We start from the raw sequence: 24,805 nt of genomic DNA, 5'->3' as shown, positions 1-24,805 counted from the left end.
TCATCTATCTATCTATCATCTATCTATATCTATCATCTATCTATCATCTATCTATCTATCTATCTATCTATCTATCTATCTATCTATCATCTATCTATCTATCTATCATCTATCTATCTATCATCTATCTATCTATCATCTATCTATCTATCTATCTATCTATCTATCATCTATCTATCTAATCTATCTATCTATCTATCATCTATCTATCTATCTATCATCTATCTATCTATCTATCTATCTATCTATCATCATCATCATCTATCATCTATCATCTATCATCTATCATCTATCATCTATCATCTATATCTATCTATCCATCTATCCATCTATCTATCACTGGGGCAGGGGGAGCGCACTGCCCCAGGCAACACAATCCTAGTGGGGTGCCATCGCGGCTGCCCCCCCCCCCCCCGTGCTGGGTGCCATACCCCCCTCAGGTGGTGCACCATGCTCCAGGATGCACACCACGCCCCCTGGGATGTGTGCCAGCCACACCCCCACCTGCTCTCCACCCCCGGTGCCAGAGTATGAAGCTCTGCCACTGCTGTCTGTCTATCTATCTATCATCTATCTATCTGTCCATCTTTAAGCTTTTGGAAGTAATTGCTGTTCAGGACCGTAAGCCATTTCATAACCAGCTATCATATTTGATAACCTTTGCTATATAACACTCTTTCCTGATTGCCCAGCTGCATTACCTGCCTGCACATCATAGAAATGGCAGCTGCCAGCCACCACATGAGTCATTTCTTCGGAAGCCTCTTTTTGCTCCACTAATAGGAATTTAGCACTGAGCATGTCATTTATGCCTTGGCAACCAGTGCAAACAGTGGTGTGTAGCAATTTGCAAAGGCCAGTCCCTGCAGAGGCTCTGGCTCTTCCTCCAGCCCTCTCACCTAGTCAGGTTTGTCTTTCTAATACCCTGACATTATCTGTTTTAAAGTGATGTGTGTGTGAGAGATGTTGGGAGTGGGGAGAATTATAGAACGGTAGAGTTGCAGGGGACCCAGAGCTCATGTAGTCCAACCCCCTGAAATTCAATTCAATTCAACTCAATCCAACTTGCACTTTCCAAAGCAATACACAAACTGAAACGGAGCCATCATGTGAAATTCACACTTCTCCAGATTTTGCAATGCAGTTCTCCAGCCAATGGATGCATACATAAATAAATAAATGTGCATTTACGAGTACTAAAGTGTGCATAGAAGCACATGGAGGTGTTATTGGGGTTATTTTTGTTTTGATTATGTGTTTTGTGACTTTATATTGTGAACTGCCTTGCGGGTAGAGGGTGGCATACAATTTTTTAAATAAATGACGGCAATAAGGTATTAGTGCGAATAAATGACTTTGTAGACAAAATTGTACAAGTGTGTGTGTATGGGGAGGCACACTAAAATGCTGGTGAATTTTCAAAAGAACTTTTAAAATAAATAAATCACACAGTGATGTGGAAATGTGGGGAACTGAAATTAAGACTGCAGAAAAGAGAAACTGAGAGAAACCCTAATTGACAACTCTCCCTCTCCCTGGTTCCAGGTCTCCCATCCCACCAAGCATGTAAAATGACATTTTGTACCATGCATGGCGCTTTAATAATAATAATAATAATAATAATAATAATAATAATAATAATAAATTTTATTTATATCCCGCCCTCCCCAGCCGAAGCCGGGCTCAGGGCGGCTAACAACAGTCAAATAGTCAAACAGTCAAATTCTAAAAACATTCTAAAAACATTCCATTATAAAATTAATTAAAATCAAATTGTTGGCAACCGATTAGGCAAAATTCTGTGCAGGTTGCCAGAGGAGGGAGTCAGGCTGCGCCCTGACCAAAGGCCTGGTGGAACAACTCTGTCTTGCAGGCCCTGCGGAAAGATGTCAGTGTTTATGTATATCCACTGACATGCATGCATCCACCCCACCTTTCAGACACTTGGGAGGAAGATTATTTATTTGTTTCATACAATTTATACACCAGTTGACTTTTCTTTAAAACAACAACAACAACCCTCAAAGTGTTTACAGAACAGATGAAACAATAAAATTAGCACCAAGAAACATTAACAACAATAATCAAAGACTTTCAGAAAGTTAAAATAACAATACAGTCATACCTTGGGTTACAGACACTTCAGGTTGCGTTTTTTCGGGATAGGGACCACCGAAACCTGGAAGTACCGGAACGGGTTACTTCTGGGTTTTGGCGGTCGCGCATGCACAGAAGTGCCGAATTGCAACCCACATGCACTGCGGGTTGCGAAAGTGCATCCCGCACGGATCACACTCGCAACCCGAGCATCCACTGTAGACTAAAAACAGATTAAAACTCACAACCACTTTCTAAACATCTGGGTAGGCTAGTCTAGGCAAAAATGTTTTTAGGTAAAGGTAAAGGGACCCCTGACCATTAGGTCCAGTCGTGACCGACTCTGGGGTTGTGGTGCTCATCTCGCTTTATTGGCCGAGGGAGCCGGCGTACAGCTTCCGGGTCATGTGGCCAGCAAGCAGCGCACGGAAACACCGTTTACCTTCCCGCTGGAATGGTACCTATTTATCTACTTGCACTTTGATGTGCTTTCAAACTGCTAGGTTGGCAGGAGCAGGGACTGGGCAACGGGAGCTCACCCCGTCTCAGGGATTCGAACCGCCGACCTTCTGGTTGGCAAGTCCTAGGCTCTGTGGTTTAACCCACAGCGCCACCTACTTAAAAGAGTACAGTGAGGGCAGCTGCCTGATGTCAGTAGGCAAGGAGTTCCAAATATGAACTCTAAGAGACATGCTCACTGGAACATCCTGTGAGCCTTTTCTCCTTGTTCTTTTTAATGTCTTCCTTGAGCAAACTACTCCACATTTGCTTCAGATATTTGGGTTAAGTCAGTGAGTCTCAAACCAGATGGGCTGAGGCAGGCACAGAACCCCTGGAAGCAAGCATGGGAAAGGACATTGTGAACCTTCCTCTTGCTACCAGGCAGGACACAGCATTTATTTCTCCTCCTGTGTATTTCTTCATGAAGCAAAAGCTGTGTGGGTGTCGTGTCTCCCCCCAGTATGGGACCCCATCCACGGCTATTCAGAAGGAAAACCCACCCCAGTCAGCTCCATCTGTGCACATGAAAGCACGTATGGGGTTGCAGTGCGAGTGGTTTTCTCAAAGAAGATTACACATTTGGATTCCCCATTCACACAGCAGCACAGAACTAAACCAGCTCATTCACTTATGTGTCAGACTCCATTCTAAAGCATAAACTGCTACATCTTTCTGTACCAACCATAGCTGTCAACCTTCCCTTTTTTGTGGGAAATTCCCTTATTCCAGCGCCATTTCCCGCTGCTTCCCACTGCTATCCCGGATTGTTAGATATCCCGTAGACTGTCCCCGGGACAGGTGAGGCTGCTGGTCCCTTATTTTCGAGGCTGCTGATCCCTTATTTTCAAATCTGAAAGTTGACAGCTATGGTACCAACCTAGACTACAACTGCTGCACATTGCACGCACAGTTGAACTAAACATTCAGTAGTTTGCACAATTGAACTAAATAAACGTTTACTAGCTTGCACAATAATGGGACTGGGTGGCGCTGTGGGTAAAACCTCAGCACCTAGGACTTGCCGATCGCATGGTCGGCGGTTCGAATCCCTGCGGCGGGGTGCGCTCCCACTGCTCGGTCCCAGCGCCTGCCAACCTAGCAGTTTGAAAGCACCTCCGGGTGCAAGTAGATAAATAGGGACCGCTTACTGGCGGGAAGGTAAACAGCGTTTCCGTGTGTTGCTCTGGCTCACCAGAACAGCTTCGTCACGCTGGCCACGTGACCCGGAAGTGTCTGCGGACAGCGCTGGCTCCCGGCCTCTAGAGTGAGATGAGCGCACAACCCTAGAGTCTGTCAAGACTGGCCCGTACGGGCAGGGGTACCTTTAACTTTTTAGCTTGCACAATTAAACCACTGCTTTTTTAAAAACAACAACAACAACTATTCTGGCTTTAACATTTGCAGTTCTACTGTCTGTTCAGATGCACCTCAGTATCAATGAGACATTTGGTTATTTAATCTTCTGCTTCAGGGATGGAATATTTTCCTGGAAAGTTTTCCACATCCTGAAGAATCGTTCCTTCGCTCATTCTCCTTTCAGACAAGAGAAACCACCAGTAGAGAAAACAGCAGCCCCCCCCCCCCCGGCTGGGCACCGTTTCAAGACATCCCCATGTTCTTCTGCCGCGTAATTAATGCCATGTTTTATTAGCAATGAAAGCCAGGCTTGTTTTGTACAAATGCTGGTGCAGTAAAGTGTGACTCTGCAGACAGTAAAAAAAAGCGGAGCATAACATTACTTCTGCGATTTATCGCCTGCCAGAGTTGCTTATTCACTGTGTAAAACAAGTTTATTGGTATTTGGCCAATGGCAGCCCAAAAGCCTGCATTAGTTACGTCTTGGGGAAAGTGCCGCTCTTCCCACCACTGTCTGGCGAGAAAACCTGCAGGAACAAATCTCCTCTTGCTAACGCTCATGTGCTTAGCTGGGCTGCTGTAAGGGCCCACCCTTGAACCCTTGGGATCTTCTCCCTGAGTTTGCCCCAAGGCATCCCTGCTAGCAAAACCAAGGAAACTGCCTCACACCCAGTTAGACTCTTGGTGCATCCAGCTCAGTACCGTCTTTCACTGACAGGAAGTGACTTTCCGGGGTTTCAAAGCAGGGGACATTCTCAGCCTTACCTGGAGATGCCATCAGGGAAAGAACCTGGGACTCTCTGCATGCAAGACAGATGCTCCTTCACCTGGAATGAGAAACTTATATTCAGTGGGTTGGGAGCACTGTGGGGCGGAGTGTGGAGGGAGTCCGCTGCGCCTTGGCAGCATCCTCACGCAGCACAACCCAGCCAAGGAGAAGGGTGGCAAGCCTGCTGTGACTCTTTTCCTCTCCACCCCAGACCTGACCTGAGAGTGGAGCTATGGCTGGGCATGAGCTCCTGTGAGGGAGCTTCTGTGTCATGCCCTCTCTGGTCACATCTCCTCTCAAAAATGGTCCCAGGGCTGCAGCTCCCCAGCCCCCCATGCTACGCCCTTGCTTATATTCAATCAGACCTTTGGCCCATCTAGCTCAGTGTTATCTACATTGATCTCTCCCAGCCCTGCCTGAAGATGCCAGCAGGGACTAAACCTGGGTCCTTCTGCAAGCAAAGCAGGTGCTCTGTTACTGAGCTTCAGTCCTTCTGTGTATTTTGTTCCCTTAACTCTCCCACCCTTCATAGCAGGAAGGAGAACAGTCCAGGTGTCCGGTTCCCTTTTTTTTTTTCATTTTATGTACAGTGGACACTCGGGTTGCGAATGTGATCCATGCAGGATGCACATGCGCAACCCGCAGCGTTTGCAACCTGCAGCGGAGTGTCTGCGCACACATGGGTTGCGATTCTGAGCATGTGCAAAGCGTGATTTAGCGCTTCTGCGCATGCGCGACCGCCGAAACCTGGAAGTAATGTGATCCGTGCGGGATGCACATGCGCAACCCGCAGCGGCGTGCCTGCACACACGAGGGTTGCGATTCTGCAATTCTGAGCATGCGCAAAGCATGATTTAGCACTTCTGCACATGCGCAACCATCGAAACCTGGAAGTAACCTGTTCCGGTACTTCCGGGTTTTGGCGGGTCCATAACTCGGAAAAACGCAACCCAAGGTATGTCTGCGAATCACAGGCACCGCCTGCGAACCTGTGGCTCCCAGAAGCCATGTGACAGCGGCTGCACCTTGGGAACGGCTTTGTCTGGCCAACTAAACTAGGTGAGGGGAGCCAAGGGGTCTCAAACCTTCAGTATGCGAAAGCAGGCTCCAGTGGGTAGAGCAGGCGAGAACAACAGTGAGTCCAACAGCCAAGAAAGCGGTTTCTGCCCATGCAGAAGGGAAGGTAGAGGGAAGGTAGCCCATCAAGGAAAATGAAAGCTTTGATCTTAAACCTCTGCTGCTTTGCACCTATACAGTCATAGCTCTTGTTATGTTTGCTTCAGGTTAAATCTTTTCAGGTGGCATCCTGCGGCGACCCAGAAGTACCGGAAAGGGTTACGTCCGGGTTTCACCGCTCGCGCATGTGCAGACGCTCAAAATGGTGTCACACGCATGCACAGAAGTGGCGAATCGCAACATGCGCATGCACGGGTTGCATTCTGCTCATGTTGTGAACGGGGCTCCAGAACGGATCCCGTTCGCAACCAGAGGTACCATTGTACTCATTTGTGCACTAGGCCTTGGGGGGTAAACATGGAGGAAAAATCTGTACCCTCTACCTTGCAGAACATCTTTGGGAGAAGATAAGTCTAAGCAGTAAACCCCACACAAATCCAGAGTGGAATCCCTAGGCCGGTTGGGTAGTACCTTGTACACCTCCTTCCAGCACCTCCTGCAGCCTCGCTGGTGCCAAACATATTGCTCTGTTTCCTTTGGAACACTTCAGCGAGGCCGAGAGGGAGGTCTTGTCATTTGTAATGTAATATTACTTATTATATTTGTATCCCACTTTTCCTCTCAGGAGCTCAAGGTGGTTCTCACTTCTTCTTCCCCTGCCCAATTTTATCCTCGCAACATCCCTGTGAGGTAGGTTAGGCTGGATGCCCAGAGGCAGTACACCAATGAACAGCATGGTAGGAAAAGGCTGTTGCTTTTGAGCTGAGCTCAGGAGCTTCCTGGGGCATCTACTAGGTCAATGTGGGGGAAAAGATGCTGGATTAGATGGGCCTTAAGCCTGAGCCAGATGCTGGACTCTTCAACTTGTTCAGTCAGGGATGTGTCACAAATTAATTCAGGGCTCTGGCGCGATGGGGTGGTGTAGGAGGGGGAGAGCTTGTTGTTGTTTAGTCGTTTAGTCGTGTCCGACTCTTTGTGACCCCATGGAGCAGAGCATGCCAGGCCCTCCTGTCTTCCACTGCCTCCCGCAGTTTGGTCAAACTCATGTTCGTAGCTTCGAGAACACTGTCCAACCATCTCGTCCTCTGTCGTCCCCTTCTCCTTGTGCCCTCCATCTTTCCCAACATCAGGGTCTTTTCCAGGGAGTCTTCTCTTCTCATGAGGTGGCCAAAGTCTTGGAGCCTCAGCTTCACGATCTGTCCTTCCAGTGAGCACTCAGGGCTGATTTCCTTAAGAATGGAGAGGTTTGTTCTTCTTGCAGTCCATGGGACTCTCAAGAGTCTCCTCCAGCACCAGAATTCAAAAGCATCCATTCTTCGGCGATCAGCCTTCTTTATGGTCCAGCTCTCACTTCCATACATCACTACTGGGAAAACCATAGCTTTAACTATACGGACCTTTGTTGGCAAGGTGATGTCTCTGCTTTTTAAGATGCTGTCTAGCTTAGTTCCTCTATATCTTGGTCTTGATCCTCATATTTCTGGAGCCCTACAACCTGTTGTCTGGAACTGCCACTGCCTAGCAAACCTTGCTTGCCATTTCACCTCCTTTTTGTTTTTAATGCAAAAGCTTCAATTTTACTGCCAGGGAAAGCAACAATTAACTTCTGCTTAGAGAGGGTGGTGGGGTTATGGTGGGTTGGAGGCTGGGGTGGGGTAGGAGAGGAAGGAGAAGCTGTGATTTTGGAAAAGGAACAACACTTCGGAGGTGGAAGTAGTAATAGTGAAGGAGAAAAGCAGGAAGCACAAGTTGCCCTGGAAACCAGTGTTTGTGGGGAGGGGGTGAAGCAGGAAAACTTGGGTGAGACTGTAGCAACAACCCCCTCACCCCCCCTCTGTCTATCCTTGGTCTCTGAGCTTTTCTGTCCTGTTGGCTGCTGTGAATGAGAAACAGCTTTGAGGTGAAGATGGAGCCTGCCGTGGAAGGGTCGGCCGGAGGTAGCAGTCAGGGGGCCTGGTGTATGTATCCAATTGCTTGCTGCAAAAGTCTCAAAGAGGAAGAAAGAGGGGCTTTGCCAGGGCTTTGGGATATGGGAGCTGGTCTGGAGAGGCATCTGCAGGTCTATTGTGTCTTTCCAAGGCTGCTGGTTTTGGGGATTTCCAGGCCACTGGGTGGGTGGATAGGGGTGGCAGGGAGCTAAATGGTACTAAGCTCTTGAAGATTGGCAGGTTGGTGCTTTGGGCACAGCTGTCAACTTTTCCCTTTTCTTGCGAGGAATCCTATTCAGAATAAGGGAATTTCCCTTACAAAAAGGAACACTTTGACAGCTATGGCTTTGGGGTTGCAACTATGGAATGGGAGAGAGATTCAATTCATATTTAAGAATGAGAACTACCAATTTCCAAAAAGTATCTGAAGCAGAACATGGTCATCTTTTGAAATTTGCACTTCTCCAAATTTTCAGTGTGGCTCTTCTGCCATGCAATGTGTACAAACATGCATGCCCAAGGTTGAAGTGTGCGGGAAATGCATGCATTACTGAAAATAACATAGAGAAATATATCACTTTAAGTTGGAGGGAATGCTTAGCAGAAATGTGCATAAGAGAGGAAATTCACATTAGCATTTAGGGAATTTTCACTAGGAATTGTTTAAAAACAAAATCAGAAACTGAAGGGTTAATATGGAGACCTGAACCTGGTGGCCCTTCATGTGGGCTTTAGTTAGAAGGAGAAGCTGTCAGAAAGTGAAATTGACTGATTCACCCAGCTCTTGTTGCAAGGGGGCTCTATTAGTGGGGCAGCAGCAGACTGCAGATAAGGGGGGGGGGATAGAGAGCTGTTATGATGAGTCAAAGGTAGCCTGTCATCTGTGCATGAATGAGCTCTTGGATTTTGCTCAAGGGACAGAGAGTTGGGACAATCCTATGATGGAGTGGGAATTCTCCTTTGCTCCTCATCTTCCTGTCCTTTGAAGACACAACTAGTAGTAGCACGGACAGAGTGCAAGGGGGCTGTCCCCAACACAAACATAAATGGTTAAAAGCCCCTTTGAGCAAAGTGGGGGTCCGGCTCCCTCCTTCCCTTCAGCTTATCTACTTGTTTCCACCACATAATGTCACTACAGCTATACTTCTAGGCACTTTTCATAAAATCATAGAATTGGAAAGTATCCAATGGGTCAACCGGTCCAGCCCTCTGCAAGACTTTTACGTCTTGCTGAATAGAGTCACTGCCTCTTGCCAGCAATCATTCCAATTTTATTGCAACTCAGCTGTACTAAGAGTAAAGGTAAAGGTAAGGTACCCCTGACCATCAGGTCCAGTCGCAGATGACTCTGGGGTTGCGGCGCTCATCTCGCTTTATTGGCTGTAGGAGCCGGCATACAGCTTCTGGGTCATGTGGCCAGCATGACTGAGCTGCTTCTGGCGAACCAGAGCAGCACACTGAAACGCCGTTTACCTTCCCGCTGGAGTGGTACCTATTTATCTACTTGCACTTAGACGTGCTTTCAAACTGCTAGGTTGGCGGGAGCAGGGACCGAGCAACGGGAGCTCACCTTGTTGCGGGGATTCGAACCACCGACCTTCTGATTGGCAAGTCCTAGGCTCTGTTGTTTAGACCACAGCACCACCTGTGTGGGTAGACTAAGGGTAGACTGAAATCAACACACTTAGTTGGATCCATTGTTTTAGATGGGGGGGGGCACAGTTTGACTTAGCTGGATGCCACTGTTGTATATTTGGGGTGCAGCCATTTTAATTTATTTTAAAGGAGCTGAAGATTAAATAAATAGATAGATGATAGATAGATAGATGATAGATAGATAGATAGATAGATAGATAGATGATATAGATAGATGATAGATAGATAGATAGATGATAGATAGATAGATAAATAGATGATAGAGAGATAGATGATAGATAGATAGATAGATAGATAGATAGATAGATAGATTAGATAGATAGATATAGATAGATGATAGATAGATAGATAGATAGATAGATAGATGATAGATAGATAGATAGATAGATAGATAGATAGATAGATAGATAGATAGATGATAGATAGATGATGATAGATGATAGATAGATAGATAGATAGATGATAGATAGATAGATATAGATAGATTGATATAGATAGATTGATATAGATAGATGATAGATAGATGATAGATAGATAGATATAGAGATAGATAGATAGATAGATAGATAGATGATAGATAGATGATAGATAGATAAATGCAAGCAATACAGCAGCCCCATGCATGCAGAGAAGCACAGCGCCTGCGTCCTTAGGCTGAAGACTGTAGAATTAAATATTTTATGGGTGTGCAAAACAAACCCACCCTTGTAAGCTGGAGGCAATTATTTGTTTGTGTTGGAGAGGATGGAAAAATCAGTCTCTAACATTAAGCAGAGTGAAACCAGCCACTTTGAATGGGAGATGCTGGGGGCGAGTGGGGGGTGGAGAGCTGCACGAAAACGCGAGTGGATTTTTGTGGCAACGTAAAAAGCAAAAAAATGCAAACTGGTGTGAGTAATCTGGCAAACCAAACTTAAAAGTGGAAAATGGAGATACCCAAAACTGACAGATTTGCCTGTCTTTTTATCTGTCTGCCATTGCTGAGCAACACTCTTTTCCCTAAGGAAGAAGCATCTTCAACAAGCTTTACAGAAACACGGCTTCCCATCAGCATCCAAACAAGTGGTCATCTTTTCCCTTGACACAGCACAGTAGCTATTCCCCCGTGCTGTGTTTCTCTGCCAGCAGCTCCCAAGAGAGATCCTTTTCTCAAACCAAAACAGATAATAAAACATTGTTGGTGATTTCAAACCCGACAAGGTGCAATGCACAATTGCTCCTCCAGGGGACAGCAAGCTGTAAGGAATGGAGGCCACTTCAGACGCATGAGAGATTTTTCTGTGGTTAGAGGGCAGGTCTTTCCTATTGCCCGTCACAACGGCAATCAGAAAGAGAATTCATGGTTGCAACTGAGCAAATTTGCACAAAAATGTGCCGCACAACTTAATCCGGGATTTGACATGCCCTGAATATATTTGTCTAGCTGGACATCCTGCCTGCTGGACTTTTCAGGGTTCATCAGCCCCATTTCCTTAATGGGGAGGGACAGTCATTTGGAGCATCCATCACCATCCTCCTGAATCTACTGAGATCACTGAAATAAAATTAATTAATTTTATAATGAATGATTTTAGACTGTTGTTTGTGCTGTACTTTTGTACTGTTTTATTGTTGTTAGCCGCCCTGAGCCCGGCTTCGGCTGGGGAGGGCGGGATATAAATAAAATTTATTATTATTATTATTATTAAAAGCAGGAGGGTTTTGGTGGAGCAATGACCCATCCCATATCCTTCTCTGTGCAGATCCTGGTATCTGGGAGCAAAGGAAGATTGCACAGGGATGAGTGTGCTGGTCATCAATGCATCTTTAAAGAGACCTTGATATTAAACGACATTACAAGTGTCCCTTCCTTAGTGAGGAAGCTCTTGCTGCTTCTGGGGCTGGCAAGAGATATGAGAGCCTTCCACTCACTTTTGCCTCTGCCTATGAGAGAACGTGGCCTTCAAGTTGAATAGGTTGCCAGCCCCTAAAAAAATCTCACTGCAAGGCAAGATAAAAGCTTGGAGAAAATGAGGGCAGTTGGGGCGTTGACATTCATTAGGGCAGGCCCCCTCCAGGAAAAGGATTTCGCCTGTCCTAGACTGGGCGGATAGAAAGCAGGAGGTCCCTAGGAGTGGATGTTTTGCTTCAGAAATAAAGTGTTTCCTTTCATTCTGCACCAGCCGGGCCTCTGCCAGAAACTTAATGGCTTGCAGATGACTCTTTTTCTTTCATGGTCTGCCAGACTGAAACTTGTTTGGGGCATGGGGGGGGGGGGCAGGCGGGGGAGCTCCGCCATGTGGCCTTTGAGGTGGAGAAAGAGATGTTCATTCTTGATATTTGTGCCATATGCCGCTTCCAAGTTTCATGGTGGGCCTTTTGCATTTTGAAAGGAGCTTTAGTCTGGTCTTGTTGGGTTGGGAGACCCACTCAAAGAAAGAGGAGGAATGTAGGTCTTCCAGGCAGGTGGATACCAAGGTACTAGAGGCGCTTAGGGTAGGGTTACCAGACCTCCCCGGTTCCCGGGGACAGTCCCTGGATTTGCAAATCTGTACCCAGACAAATTCCGTCCCCAGAATGTCCCCAGATTTGCAAATCTGTTCCCGGGAAATATGGCAGCGGCAGCCTCAGCAGCCCAGAGCCAGCCTGGTAGCACAATTGGTTCTGGCTGGCTGGCTTCAGGAGCTGCTTGCTGCCGTGGCGCCCACTGTTTTCCCTGCACCACAGCAGTGAGGAGCAAGCAGCGAGCAGCTCCTGTAGCCAGCCAGAGCCAACTGCGCTACCAGGCTGGCCCCTCCTGGGCAACAGCCGACCGCCCATGACTCTCAAGCCTCCCCTGATCTGTCAAAACAAATGGGGAAGAGGGAAGGAGATCAGGAAAGGCTCAGGAGTCATGGGCGTGTGGCGTGCCGTTGCCCAGGTAAAAGGTAAAGGGACCCCTGACCATTAGGTCCAGTCGTGGCCGACTCTCGGGTTGCGGCGCTCATCTTGCTTTATTGGCCGAGGGAGCAGGTGTACAGCTTCCGGGTCATGTGGCCAGCAGGACTAAGCCGATTCTGGCGAACCAGAGCAGCGCACGGAAACGCCGCTTACCTTCCCGCTGGAGCGGTAACTATTCATCTACTTGCACTTGGACGTGCTTTCAAACTGCTAGGTTGGCAGGAGCAGGGACTGAGCAATGGGAACTCACCCCGTCACAGGGATTCGAACGGCCGACCTTCTGATCGGCAAGTCCTAGGCTCTGTGGTTTAACCCAAAACTCTGCGCATTTATGTTTCAAATGGTGCAAAATAAGGGCTTTGCACCTTTATACAATATGCATGTGTGTTTGGGCCCAGGGTCTTTTGCCTCACCATCCCCACTACTGACTCCCTGTTGCTACTCAAAAAAAAAAAGGGTCCCCGGATTCATTGAAAAAAATCTGGGAACCATAGCTTAAGAACAAGAGGAAAACTTTGCTGCTGGATCAAGCCAGCAACCTATCTAGTCCCGCCTCCCATTCTCACATTGGCCAACCAGATGCCCCAATGAGAAGCCTGCAAGCAGGACATGAGCACAACTGCAGCACTCCACATGTGCCTCCAGCAATGGACTAAGACTGTAACCATCATGGCTAGTAGCCATTGATAGTTTCCTCCTCCTCCATGACAGTTGAGGGACTTGGGTATGTTTAGCCTGGAGAGGAGAAGATGACTGAGAGCTGATATGAGAGTCATCTTCAAATACCTGAAGGGCTGTCATGTGAAAGATCTAGCAAGCTTGGTTTCTGCTGCTTCAGAGGGGAGGGCCCAAACCAATGGATTCAAATTACAAGAAAGGAGATTGAGGCTGAACATTGGGAATAACTTTTTGAGGGCAAGAGCTGTTTGACGGTGGAGTGGACTCCCTTGGAAAGGAGTGGACTCTCCTTGGTTGGAGGTTTTCAAACGGAGGTTGGATGCTCATCTGTCAGGGATTCTTCAGCTGTGATTTCCTGCATTGTAGACTTTGGACTTGGTGACCACTAGTTTGCCAGTGGGAAAAGCAGAATGCTCATCTAGGTAAGAGGTAGGGAACAACAGGCCTGGGGGAGTGGGGAGGGGATCTGTCCCTCCAGCTCTCTCTATCACAAGCCGCTATGGAAGCAATAACTTATCCTTACTGTTGCCTCCAGCTACTGAACATTGAGGTTCCATATTGCAGCTAGTTGCCAGTGTTATAACTTGTACTGTTGAGAATACAAAGATCAGCAAGCAATGACATTGGGGTGGAGATTTGGAAAGTGACAATTTGTTACCTAAAGGGATGCTTATTTATGGGGCTTTTCACCCACATTGCTGAATAATTAGCAGGCAAGGCATCACCAAACAGGACATTGCCTTGTTTGTTCAATCTAGCCTTCCATTGGCTCTAGTAGATTTCTAGCTTCTGTGCAATAATCATGTGAGATTCAACCGTTGCAGGAAAGCCACACTGCGGTATGAGTGCATTAAAATTTCAGAAAGCTTTTTGCAGATTTTGTGGGTGTGAAAAGCAAGAGCATGGCTCCTCCTGCTTTTTCTGATTTACAGTGGTACCTCGGGTTAAGAACTTGATTCGTTCTGGAGGTCCGTTCTTAACCTGAAACTGTTCTTAACCTGAAGCACCACTTTAGCTAATGGGGCCTCCCGCTGCCGCTGCTGCATGATTTTTGTTCTCACCCTGAAGCAAAGTTCTTAACCCGAGGTACTATTTCTGAGTTAGCAGAGTCTGTAACCTGAAGCGTCTGTAACCTGAGGTACCACTGTATTTGCTACTTGCTCAAGTCAGGTGGTGACATCACAGAGGTCAATGGAGGAAAGTGAGAGTGAATGGCCCCCTCACAACATGGCTAGGGTGGAATCACTTGGAATGGGATCAAAGGTAAAATGCCAGGGGAAAGCCCCCTCACCCCAGCTGAAAACCCAGGAAGGTGGTTGGTGGATTGGTGGTGCCTTGGTAGTTAGTGATGTGGGTTGCAGCCTCTGCTAGAGAGCAGAAATTGGGGGGCCTCGCAGCTGCAAAAATCCCACAGTCAGAAAAGCATCCAAAAAGAACATGTTAACATAAAAGAATATAAATCTATGCACAACATTACCACAGCGTTTAGACCTTGCATTAGTTTGGTTGCTATGCCAGTTGCTAGAATATGGTTGCCAGATTTTTTCCAATGACTCCGGGGACATCCCCCCCTTTTTTGAAGCTGAGTAGCACCAGGGAGTCAGTCGTGGGGATGGTGAGGCAAAAGACCCTGGGCCCAGGCACACGTGCATATTGTACAAAGGTGCAAAGCCCTTCTTTCGTACGCTGTGAAACATAAATGCACAGAGTTTTTAAGAAACTGGGCAACAACCACCCACCCATGACTCCCGAGCCTCCCCCGATCAGTCAAAACAAAGGGGAAGGGGGCAGGAGATCTGTACCACCGGACGTCCCCAGTTCCTCTTTGGCAGTGGTGGCAGCAGTGGCAGTCAGCAGCCCGGAGCCAGCCTGGTAATGCAGTTGGCTCTGGCTGGCTTCAGGAGCTGTTCGCTGCCATGGCGCCTGCCATTTTTCCTCGCCGGAAGTTCCGGCAGCGGGCAGAGAGCAGCGAGCAGCTCCTGAAGCCAGAGCTGCCGCTGCCACATTTCCTGGGGACAGATTTGCAAATCTGGGGACATTCTGGGGACGGAATTTGTCCGGGGACAGATTTGCAAGTTCGGGGGCTGTCCCTGGGAACCGGGGACATCTGGAAACCCTATGCTTGAAGCCACAGGAGGGCAGAGTGCTGCTCTTGTGCTCAAATCCTGCTTGGGAGTTTTCCACTGGGGGCATCTGGTGCTGTGGGAACGTGATGCTGGACTACGTGGCCACTGGTCTGATCCATCAGGTGCTTCTTGTGAACTGGGCTTGAGTGCCTTCTGCAAGCAGGTCATTGGATTTTGAAGGCGGTGGGAGCTGCTGCTCTCATGGCAGTTGGTGGTTTCTTGATTGATGCTTCTTGTTGCCTGTAGAGTCCAAGGAACAGGGCAGGTGATACATCAAAGAGAGTGGCTTCTAAAAACATTTCTTTGGGCAGTTCCAGTGTGCCGAAGAGCTGCAACACATACGCAGAACCTGAGATAAGCAGGAAAATTCCACTGGGCTGTAAATTGAGTTAACTGCCAAATAGCAAAATTATACCCTGGGGGGCCATAAAGTGTTCCTGGTATGTTTTTGTTTTTGAAAAGGAAACTGGAGAGTCTTGGAGACTAAGAGCAGAAGTCTCTCTCCTGCCCAGACCCCAACCCTCCCCCCCCCCCCCAGCCTCACATTTAAAAGTCAAAGGGCCATGGAAGTTTTATGCTCAGAACATGATTGGTAGGAGATTTAGGACGGGGGAAAAAGACATCTTCGTGCATTACTTAATTGACTGGTGGAATCCCTTGCCAAAAGGAGGAATGGGCAAACCTACAGAGCAGGAGGAGAGGTCTATCAACAGTCATTATGCTTAAGTAGAACCTCAGTGTTCAGAAGCAGTCTACCTCAGCATACTAGTTGCTGGGTGTAGTGATAGGAAAGGGCTACATACTCCAGGCCATTCTTGTGGTCTTCCTGGAGAAATCTCTGGGGTGCAGGGTGCTTGTCTAGGTAGAACTTTTGCCTGATCCAGCACTCAGAAAACGACCTCTTGCCTGGGGAACTCTAAAACAAGCCAACGAGAAAGAAAAAAAGAAACAATTTCTGCTGGCCAGCAAAGCAAACAGAGAGAGTGTTTCATATTGATTCAAATGGGAATTCAAATGTGTCTTTATTTCAGGTCTTTTCTGCAACTAGACAGTATATTGTTGGGGGTTGTTGTTAGTTTGTTTTGTTCTTGTATTTGGCGTTTTTATCTTGCATTTTTATGCTGTGAACTGCCCTGAGATATTTGGATGAAGGGCGGTATACAAATTAAATGAATAAATATCTGATTAAGGCAAGGTTGTGGGAGAAATCTGATTCAGCTCACATTTAAAGGCCTACTTACTACCAAATCCACTATGCCAACTGAAGCACAGCTGTCCTTCAAAATTCACACTTCTTCGAATTTTGCAGTGCAGTTCTCCAGCTGAGTGATGGGGTACAAATATTGCATATGCTGAGGGTGAAGCACACAAATGAATGCATGATGAAAATAACATACAAAACAATGCATGATATTAGGGAACACCGCTCTGCAGAAAAATGTGCAAAGGTAAAATTGCACATTAAAAGGTATATACATTTGGAAGAAATTCACACAATGGCTCTATGATACAACTTTAAACAGTCATGGCTTTCTGCAAAGACTTCTGCAACCTGCTTTTTTGTTAAAGGTGCTGAGGGTTGTATTCCAGAACTACAATTTTCAGAGTTCCCTGGGGAAAGGGCTTGATTGTTAAGTCACGCTGGAAATTATATTTCTGTGGGAGGAATAAAGATCTCTCAATGATTCTCAGCACCCTTAGCAAACCGGAATTCTCTAGGGGAAGCAATGGCTGTTTAAAGTGGTATCATAGTGCTTTAAAGGTATAGCACAAATACACTCGTGAATTCTCATGGGGACTTGAGAAAATAAGGGGAGGAGGAATTGCAAGCTGATGTAGATATGTGGAAAAATGAAGACCTGAGAGAAACCAAAACTGACAGATTCACCTGTCCCTACTTACAATTAAGGCCCCCCCCCCCAACATTCAGCAGCCTGCCTGCTCTCAGACAACTAACTCCCTCTGTGTCAGTCGCTGCCTGGGCTTGAACCAGGAGCCCATGGGGCTTGGTCCACAGCCACCTTGGGTAGTGAGCCACCAGCGGATCCCTTGACTCACAGGACCTAGAGTTGGGGTGAGGAGCCTGTAGCTGGATTCAAATGAAAAGACAGGAGATTCCAACTAAAAATTTGGAAGAACTTTCTCTGTGTAAGAGCTGTTCAACAGTGGAACAAACTCCTTTGCAAGGCAATCCATTGATGGAGGTGTTCACACAGAGGTTGGGTGGCCACCTGTCAGGGCCACTTTAGCTGTGACCCCTGTGTTTCAGGGGGCTGGACTAGATGGCCTTTAAAGGATCCCTTCCATACCCTCCAGCATTGCTGTGATGAAAATAGGGATGTCCTAAATACTACTACTACAACTATTACTACTAATGCTATTTATACCCCACCGATCTGACTGGGTTTCCCCAGCCACTCTGGGCAGCTTCCAACATATATAAAAACATAAAACATTAAACTTTTTTATATATAAAAAACCCCTTCCCTATACGGCAGGTATGGCCAAACTTGGCCCTCCAGCTGTTTTTGGACTACAATTCCTATCATCCCTGACCAATGATCCTGTTAGCTAGGGATGATGGGAGTTGTAGTCCAAAAACAGCTGGAGGGCCAAGTTTGGCCATGCCTGCTATACAGGATTGCCTTCAGATGGTTCAGGGGCCAGATAACTCCATACCCTCCAACATTTCTCTGATGGAAATAGGGACATCCTAAGGAAAAGTGTGGCATTCTGGAATCAGATCAGAAACTGAGACGACTTCCGTAAATCTGGGACTGTCCCTAGAAAATAGGGGCACTTGGAGGCTCTGCCCTTCCCACTCCACAATTCTGACCTGCTGTTCCTTGACCACAACTCTCATAACCTCCGGTCACTGGCCATGCAGGCTGTAGAGCTGCAGGTTCCCAACACCTGTGCTTGTGTGTCCCTCCATGATGGCCACTGGCTCTTTTCAAAAGGGAGACTCGCTCTTCTGGCCTGGCCTCTACCTGGCCCATTTGACCCCACAACTGGATCTGGGAGAAACCTGGTGCCAACACAAAGCTGGTGTTCTCTCATTGTAATATGGGCACAACAGGTTCAGGGATAACCGTATCTGGAAGGGGGCAGCCCTAGGGTGGGAGCACCATGACCCTGGCACCCTATCCAATGTGAAAGAGCAGTCTGCTTGTATGTACATCTAGCCCTGTGACAGAAAGATAGCAATTCAGAGAGCAGGCTTGTGAAGTTGCATTTTTTTGGCAGATTTTTATAGATACGAGGGCCAGGCAATTTTGTTTCTGTTGGCTGGGGATTCTTGGGTCGGAACAGAGTTCACGGCAGGGGGCAGAGGTTGCCCAGGGCATCAGCAGTCACTGGGTAGCAATGTGTCCCCTGCCAGCTCTTGTGAATGATTGATCTTGGCCTCTCTGTAGCTGGCAGAGCCCTCGGGCTATGAAAGGCTGTTCTCACTCGGGAAGCAAACAAACCAATATTAGTGTCTCCCTGCAGCCATCTTAGAATTTTCTCTGGTGCTGACCCAGCAATTTCTGACGATCTTGCACAAACCACCGCAAGTTGAGGAATAAATCTGAGCTCTCAGAAGTCCAATTGCAAGCAACATTTCCACCCTCCCCCTAGAAAATGGGGTGGTGGGGATTGCAGCAAAGCCTTTTAGGGACAGGAGCAAAATTGCAATGTTCAGTGATTAGAAATCTCTCTTGAGCCAGAGAACCTTAAGGTAATTTTTGCTGAATGTCAGGCTATTTCTATCTGAGTATAGTTTTAATGAGTGTAATAGAATGAAGATGAAGGAAAAAGTTATCTAGTGGGAACATTCAGCTTGGATTTTCTGGACCATTGTGAAACACCAGTTTGTATGTGTGAAGTTCTCAAACAGCTTTGAGGGGCTCTCTGCCAGCCTCCTTCTTTACAACAGCACCGTTCCATTGTCACAGCCCAGAAGCCATTTTGTTTTTCCCACAGTGCCCTGGGGTGCACCAGAGCATTGTGGACCAAAATGGCAGCCACCACACACAAAAATGGCGGTTCTGACCATAGCTGTCAACGTTTTTCCTTTTTTTAAGGGAAATTCCCTTATTCCGAATAGGATTCCTCACAAGAAAAGGGAAAAGTTGACAGCTATGGTTCTGACTGAACATGAAAAAGGGCAAAATCACGTAAAGTTCTCCTGGTGAACCCCACTTCAATTCTGTGGGATTACCAACCTCATATAACAAACATGCTTAAATCTAAATCAATGCATGAAGGGGTTAAGATGACAGAGTACAGTGGTACCTTGGGTTAAGAACTTAATTCATTCTGGAGGTCAGTTCTTAACCTGAAGCAAAGTTCTTAACCCGAGGTACTATTTCTGGGTTAGCAGAGTCTGTAACCTGAAGCGTCTGTATCCCGAGGTACCACTGTAAATGTCCTTCCAGTCTTAGGTCACTTTGGGAATAGGTAATGAAGCCTGTGACCCCTCTCGGCCCACCTGATTAACTCAGTGTGTGAAGAGACTAGCATGTGAAGAACATGTGGTCTTTTTCTATGCTATAAGAAGAGGGAATGTTGGAAGGAACTTGGAAGGGGATATTTTAAAGGTCCAACAACCTAAATTTTCACACTTTACTCAGCTGCATATTTTGCAATTTTAAATCACTGCTGGGGTTTTCCCAGCAAAGAGTACTTGCTCCAAACTTGGACCCTGGCATCATCCTAATTAGGTATTGGGTTGACAAAGCAGACCACACAGAGATTTCTCCAAGTGATTCTTTATAGCAAGCTGGAACTGAACTGAACTGAACTGAACAGCCCTAAATTAACTGATGTGGACCTGAGTGAAAACTATATACACAATACCCCTGGTGGCCAGGGTGAGAACTTCAATACATAACAATCCTGGATCTTGGACTTCTTATTTTCGAATATTTTCTTTTCTGTGCCACCAATGAATCCCTCAAAGGGACTGGCATATTTGAGGGGGACCCTTTGCTCAGCACAGTCCGCTTGATGGCATGTTGGTCATGGCTGAGACTTGGGAGTGGTTTTACAACCAATCACTCTTCAATTGAAACTTTGGGATTAGTAGCTCTTTGAGGGGGAAAGGGTTTACCTAACAACTGCCTGATATCAACAGGTGGGGAGTTCCAAAGTGCAGGGGTGCTGCCACACCAAAAGGTGGAATTCTTACAAACCAAGGACTGCATTGGAGACCTCCTGCATGCAAAGCAGGTGTTCTGCCACTGAGCCACATTTCAGCTCCCAGCACAGTTAGTAGAGCATGAGACCCTTAATCTCAGGGTTGTGGGGTTCAAACCCCAGCTTGGGTAAAATATTCCTGCACTGCAGGGGGTTGGACTAGATGATCCTTGCGGTCCCTTCCAACTCTACAGATCTATGATCCTATGATCATGGCTCACCTCAAGCTGCTGCCCATCAGGCAGTCCAGCCACACCAGTCAGAACAATGACCACGACCCTGGCGTCTTTTTTTCTTGGCTCCCCTTTGACAGCTGCCTCCGGCTCAGACTTCACACCTGCAGGGGAGGGATGCACCCATGATTTGCCACCACCACCATTAATCATTCCCATTGTGCTTCCCTTCTGCTCTAACAGGGAGTGGTGGTGGTGGTTGGGGAGAGTATCATTAATCTTTTTATATAAGGGCCCTTATCTTCTTTGAACCACTTCTGTGAGACTGGCCATTCCCCCACCACCACTTACTGGCTCCTTGAAATGCTTCTTGTGTTTTGCGGGAGAGGGAGCCTTGCTCTCTTGTCTCTTGCTGAGAGAGCAGCCTCTATTCGGCCAGCAGGTAAATATTAAAAGGAGCTCCCAGAGGTGGGGTGGTAGAGAAGGCGCAGGCATACCCCCTCCCTCATCCGCACCCCACAGGAAGAGCAGGAGTCATCTGTCAGCCAGCTGTGTTCTTGTTTGCTTGACCTGAACATGATGTGTTGATTGGCCCGCTCCGCAGGGCCTTCAGAAAGTTACTTTAGGGTGCCTCGTGTGGAGCTGCAAAATCTGGCCTGGACTCTTAGGAGGAAGGATGACTGAAGACCAGCTGCAGGAGAACAACAGGGGGTGGAGCAATACCATGCCTCTGCCCTGATTGGGGGCTTCCTGGGGCAACCAGGGTTGATGGCCATCTGCCAAGGGTTCTTTACCTGCATTGCAGGCGGTTGAACTCCTTGGGAGCTGCCTTCTTACCCTACAGTTCTATGGTTATGTGACTGCTGTGGGAAGCAGGATGGCGGACTCGCCAGCTCTTCACAGCCTCCCTATTCAGAAGCAGTCTACCTCAGAGTACCATCCAGTGGTGATGATGTAAAACTATTGTCTGTGAACTTCTCATTCCATCATGGATTCAGTGAGATCCAGCTGCCAAGCTCCACTCTCTTGCTTCTGAGATACCACACCATAAAAATACTACCTGGGCAAACACGGTTTCATGTGGATTCTTTATTTCTTTATGACATTTATTTCCTGCCTTGTCTCAGGGCTGCAAACCATGCATTTGCAAAACAATACACTTAAAAAATAAGCTAAGGAACACATTTAAACCATTTAAAAGCATCTTCCTTTGTTATTTTTGCCTCTTTATGATGCACACTTCCTCAGTGCAAGCGTCTGCTGTGCATATTTTGGCCAGAGAACTGCATCAACAAAATCTGGAGAAGTATGGAATTTTAGGGAGTTTGCACATTGCTTCGAGAAGCAGAAATTGGACAGCTTCGGGTTCAGATTTGAGCTGAACTTCTCTTTCCTACCCCCCACCTCAAAGGGGTTCATGGTGGAGATGAGGCAGGCAGTGCTAGCCAGCTGGAAACCACAAGGACAAACAAGTGAGACCCAGACATCCCTAGTGGCGGGAGTCCAGTCCAGGATTTCCCCCTTCTTAACTTGCTCACAATCTCCTGCTTCCTTTTTCCAACTCTTGAAAAAAGAGCTTATCTTTGAAGAGGGGAAGGGGGTGGGAATGGATATGTTGTGTTTATATTGCCTGCTGCTGAGAATGTTGGTTGGGGAGCCATGGACTGTGTTACTGGCTTTTATTTCTGAAATAGCCCATGGCTGCCTTTGAGGACCCCCAATTTTTAAATTGTTATTTCTCCCTATTCCTCTTCTCCCTCCCTTCCTCCCTCCCTCCCTTCCTCCCTCCCTCCCTCCCTCCTCCCCCTCCTTTTTTATAAAAAAATAATAATTACTTTCTTCTGTAAACTGAGAAGGTAGAAAGATCCGGGTGGGGGCTGGCCTTGCACATAAGAGAGAGATCTAAAAAGAAAGAGAGACAGCGTGAGGCGAGAAGACATGTCGGTCAACGGTAGGAGAAGTTGTGGGAGACCCTCTTACTACTACCGTCTACTCCGGAGGTCACGTCTACAGAGGCAGCGGAGCCGGTCCAGGAGCAGAAACAGGCCACTGAGCCGGGGTAATTTTCTCTAGCCGATGTTTTCCTTGGTTGAAACGGTAAACCACTTTTTTCCTTTTCTCAATCTGCTGGTTGATAAGGCGCATGGATAAGACTGGGGTCCCGGGATTTACGAAAGGACTAACCAACGGCAGATACACGGTGTGGAACTCTGTTGGTGCAAGGAGGATGCAAACTTTTGGATTGCTCATCAGAGAACTATTTCCAGGTGGGAAGCCAGGTTGCTCTGTTGCCCCTTGAAGGGGGAAAAAGATTTGTTATGGCTCGACAGAATTGTCAGATTATAAGCAGAAACAAGTGAATTTTGCTTTTACCCAGTTCCCACATACTCTCTTGTTCCTCTTATTATCTCCCTGGTTTGCTGTGCCCCTCCCCCTGGATTTTGATTCAATTAGAAGAATATCTTGCAGTTGCAGAGAGTTGGATTAGTTGATACTTCTGCATTGCAGGAGATTGGACTAGATGGCTAGACTGCTAGAACAATTCTCCAGTTCTAGAGTTCTGGAATCAGAGCTTGTGAGTTTACCTTGGGCTTTCCATTCCTTCAGTCAAGGGTATCACTAGGTACTTAGATGACTCAGGGTGCAAGCCCATGGCACAAAATGTCACTCTGGGCAAGTTGAGATGGTGAGTGGCTGGAAGCGCCATGGCTCTGCAATGCTTTGCAATGCTCCCAGCTATGTTAGAGAGATGTTTTGGAGCTTTCTTTTAAAGGAAATTCGTCAAAATCTCCACTTCTGACACTGGTTGCCATACGTCCGGACTTAACCCAAAGCTATGTTATAAGCAAATGTTAATTTTTCTTTTTCCAATTATAGGATGTGTGTGGGGTGTGTGTGTGTGTGTGTGTGTGTGTGTGTGTGTGTGAAAGGAGTGGGAAAAGGCAAGAGCAAAAGGCAGGGATGGGTGGGGGGGACACAGTGTTGGCAGATTCAGGATAGATAAAAAGAAGTGCTTCTTCAAGCCTAATAATAATAATAATAATAATAATAATAATAATTTATTATTTATACCCCGCCCATCTGGCTGGGTCTCTCCAGCCACTCTTGGCAGCTTCCAACAAAGTATTAAAATACAGCAGTCTGTTAAACATTAAAAGCTTCCCTAAAGAGGGCTGCCTTCAGATGTCTTCTCAAAGTCTGGTAGTTGTTCTCTTGGACATTCTGGTGGGAGGGTGTTCCATAGGGTGGGTGCCACTACCGAGAAGGCCCTCTGCCTGGTTCCCTGTTACTTGGCTTCTCGCAGTGAGGGAACCACCAGAAGGCCCTCGGTGCTGGACCTCAGTGTCCAGGTAGAACGATGGGGGTGGAGACGCTCCTTCAGGTATACAGTACTGGGCTGAGGCCGTTTAGGGCTTTAAAGGTCAGCAAACTATGGAACTCCTTTCCCCAGGAGGCAGTGATGGCCACCAACTTGGATGGCTTTAGAAGACAATTCATGGAGAAGGATAGTGTTGTTGATGGCTGTTAGCCACCATGACTACACTCTACCTCCACATTCTGAGGCATCAATGCTTCTCAATGCTGCTTTCTGGAAGCACATGGACTAAGATTGCCCTTATATTTTGGTCCTGCTTGCTGGTCACACACTGTGCAAACAGGATGTTGGATCAGATGGGTCATTGGCCTGATCCAGCAGGGATCTTCTTAAGTTGGTATGAAGGACAAAATGGTTTGCACGCAAACACACACACACACAATATCCTCCACTGCACCTGAAAACAGCAGAGTAGTTCCTGGGCTGTAGGCCAGATTGTGTGGCACACACACAAGAGGACTCACGGCAGGAAGGACAGCAGGAGGACTGTCCCCCTGCCCCCCAGCATCTGCCATCTGAGGCAGTGGCCTCTCTCTGCCTCATGGTAGGGTCAGCCCTATCCCAGTTTGCCTCTTGATAGTGCCCCTGCCTTCACTTCATGTGTATTTCCTTTCCTCTAAGCCAGCGGTTCTCAACCTGTGGGTCCCCAGATGTTGTTGGACTACAACTCCCATCATCCCTGAGCTCTGGCCTTGCTAGCTAGGGGTGATGGGAGTTGTAGTTAAAACAACATCTGGAGAACCACAGGTTGAGAAAGGCTGCCTAAGCCTCTTCAAGTTGTATCCAACTAAGTTATCCTCAGTGCAGACGTTGAATTAATGAACCAAAGTTAGTCATGTACATCAAGAAACTCTGGTGGGTCTACTCTA

The 24,805-nt window shown here is 47.2% G+C and overlaps 1 protein-coding gene across 10 annotated transcripts in view; it reads left to right on the top strand.

Moving 5' to 3' along the window:
* The window catches only part of DAB2IP (DAB2 interacting protein), a 314,536-nt gene that overhangs the window by 27,360 nt on the left and 262,371 nt on the right, over nt 1-24,805 (top strand). For 2 of the 10 annotated variants that reach the window (XM_077922169.1, XM_077922164.1), the window contains exon 1: nt 22,707-22,827. The exons of 1 other annotated variant lie outside the window; for it this stretch is intronic. In XM_077922169.1, coding sequence (XP_077778295.1) covers nt 22,788-22,827 — 40 coding nt within the window. In that variant the 5' untranslated portion in view covers nt 22,707-22,787. 7 more of the 10 variants (XM_077922165.1, XM_077922168.1, XM_077922166.1 and 4 more) reach the window with 5 other exon arrangements.

This window comes from Podarcis muralis, chromosome Z (assembly GCF_964188315.1).
Source record: "Podarcis muralis chromosome Z, rPodMur119.hap1.1, whole genome shotgun sequence".
NCBI classification, from domain to species: domain Eukaryota; kingdom Metazoa; phylum Chordata; class Lepidosauria; order Squamata; family Lacertidae; genus Podarcis; species Podarcis muralis.
This window is presented reverse-complemented; position numbering and strand designations above follow the sequence as displayed.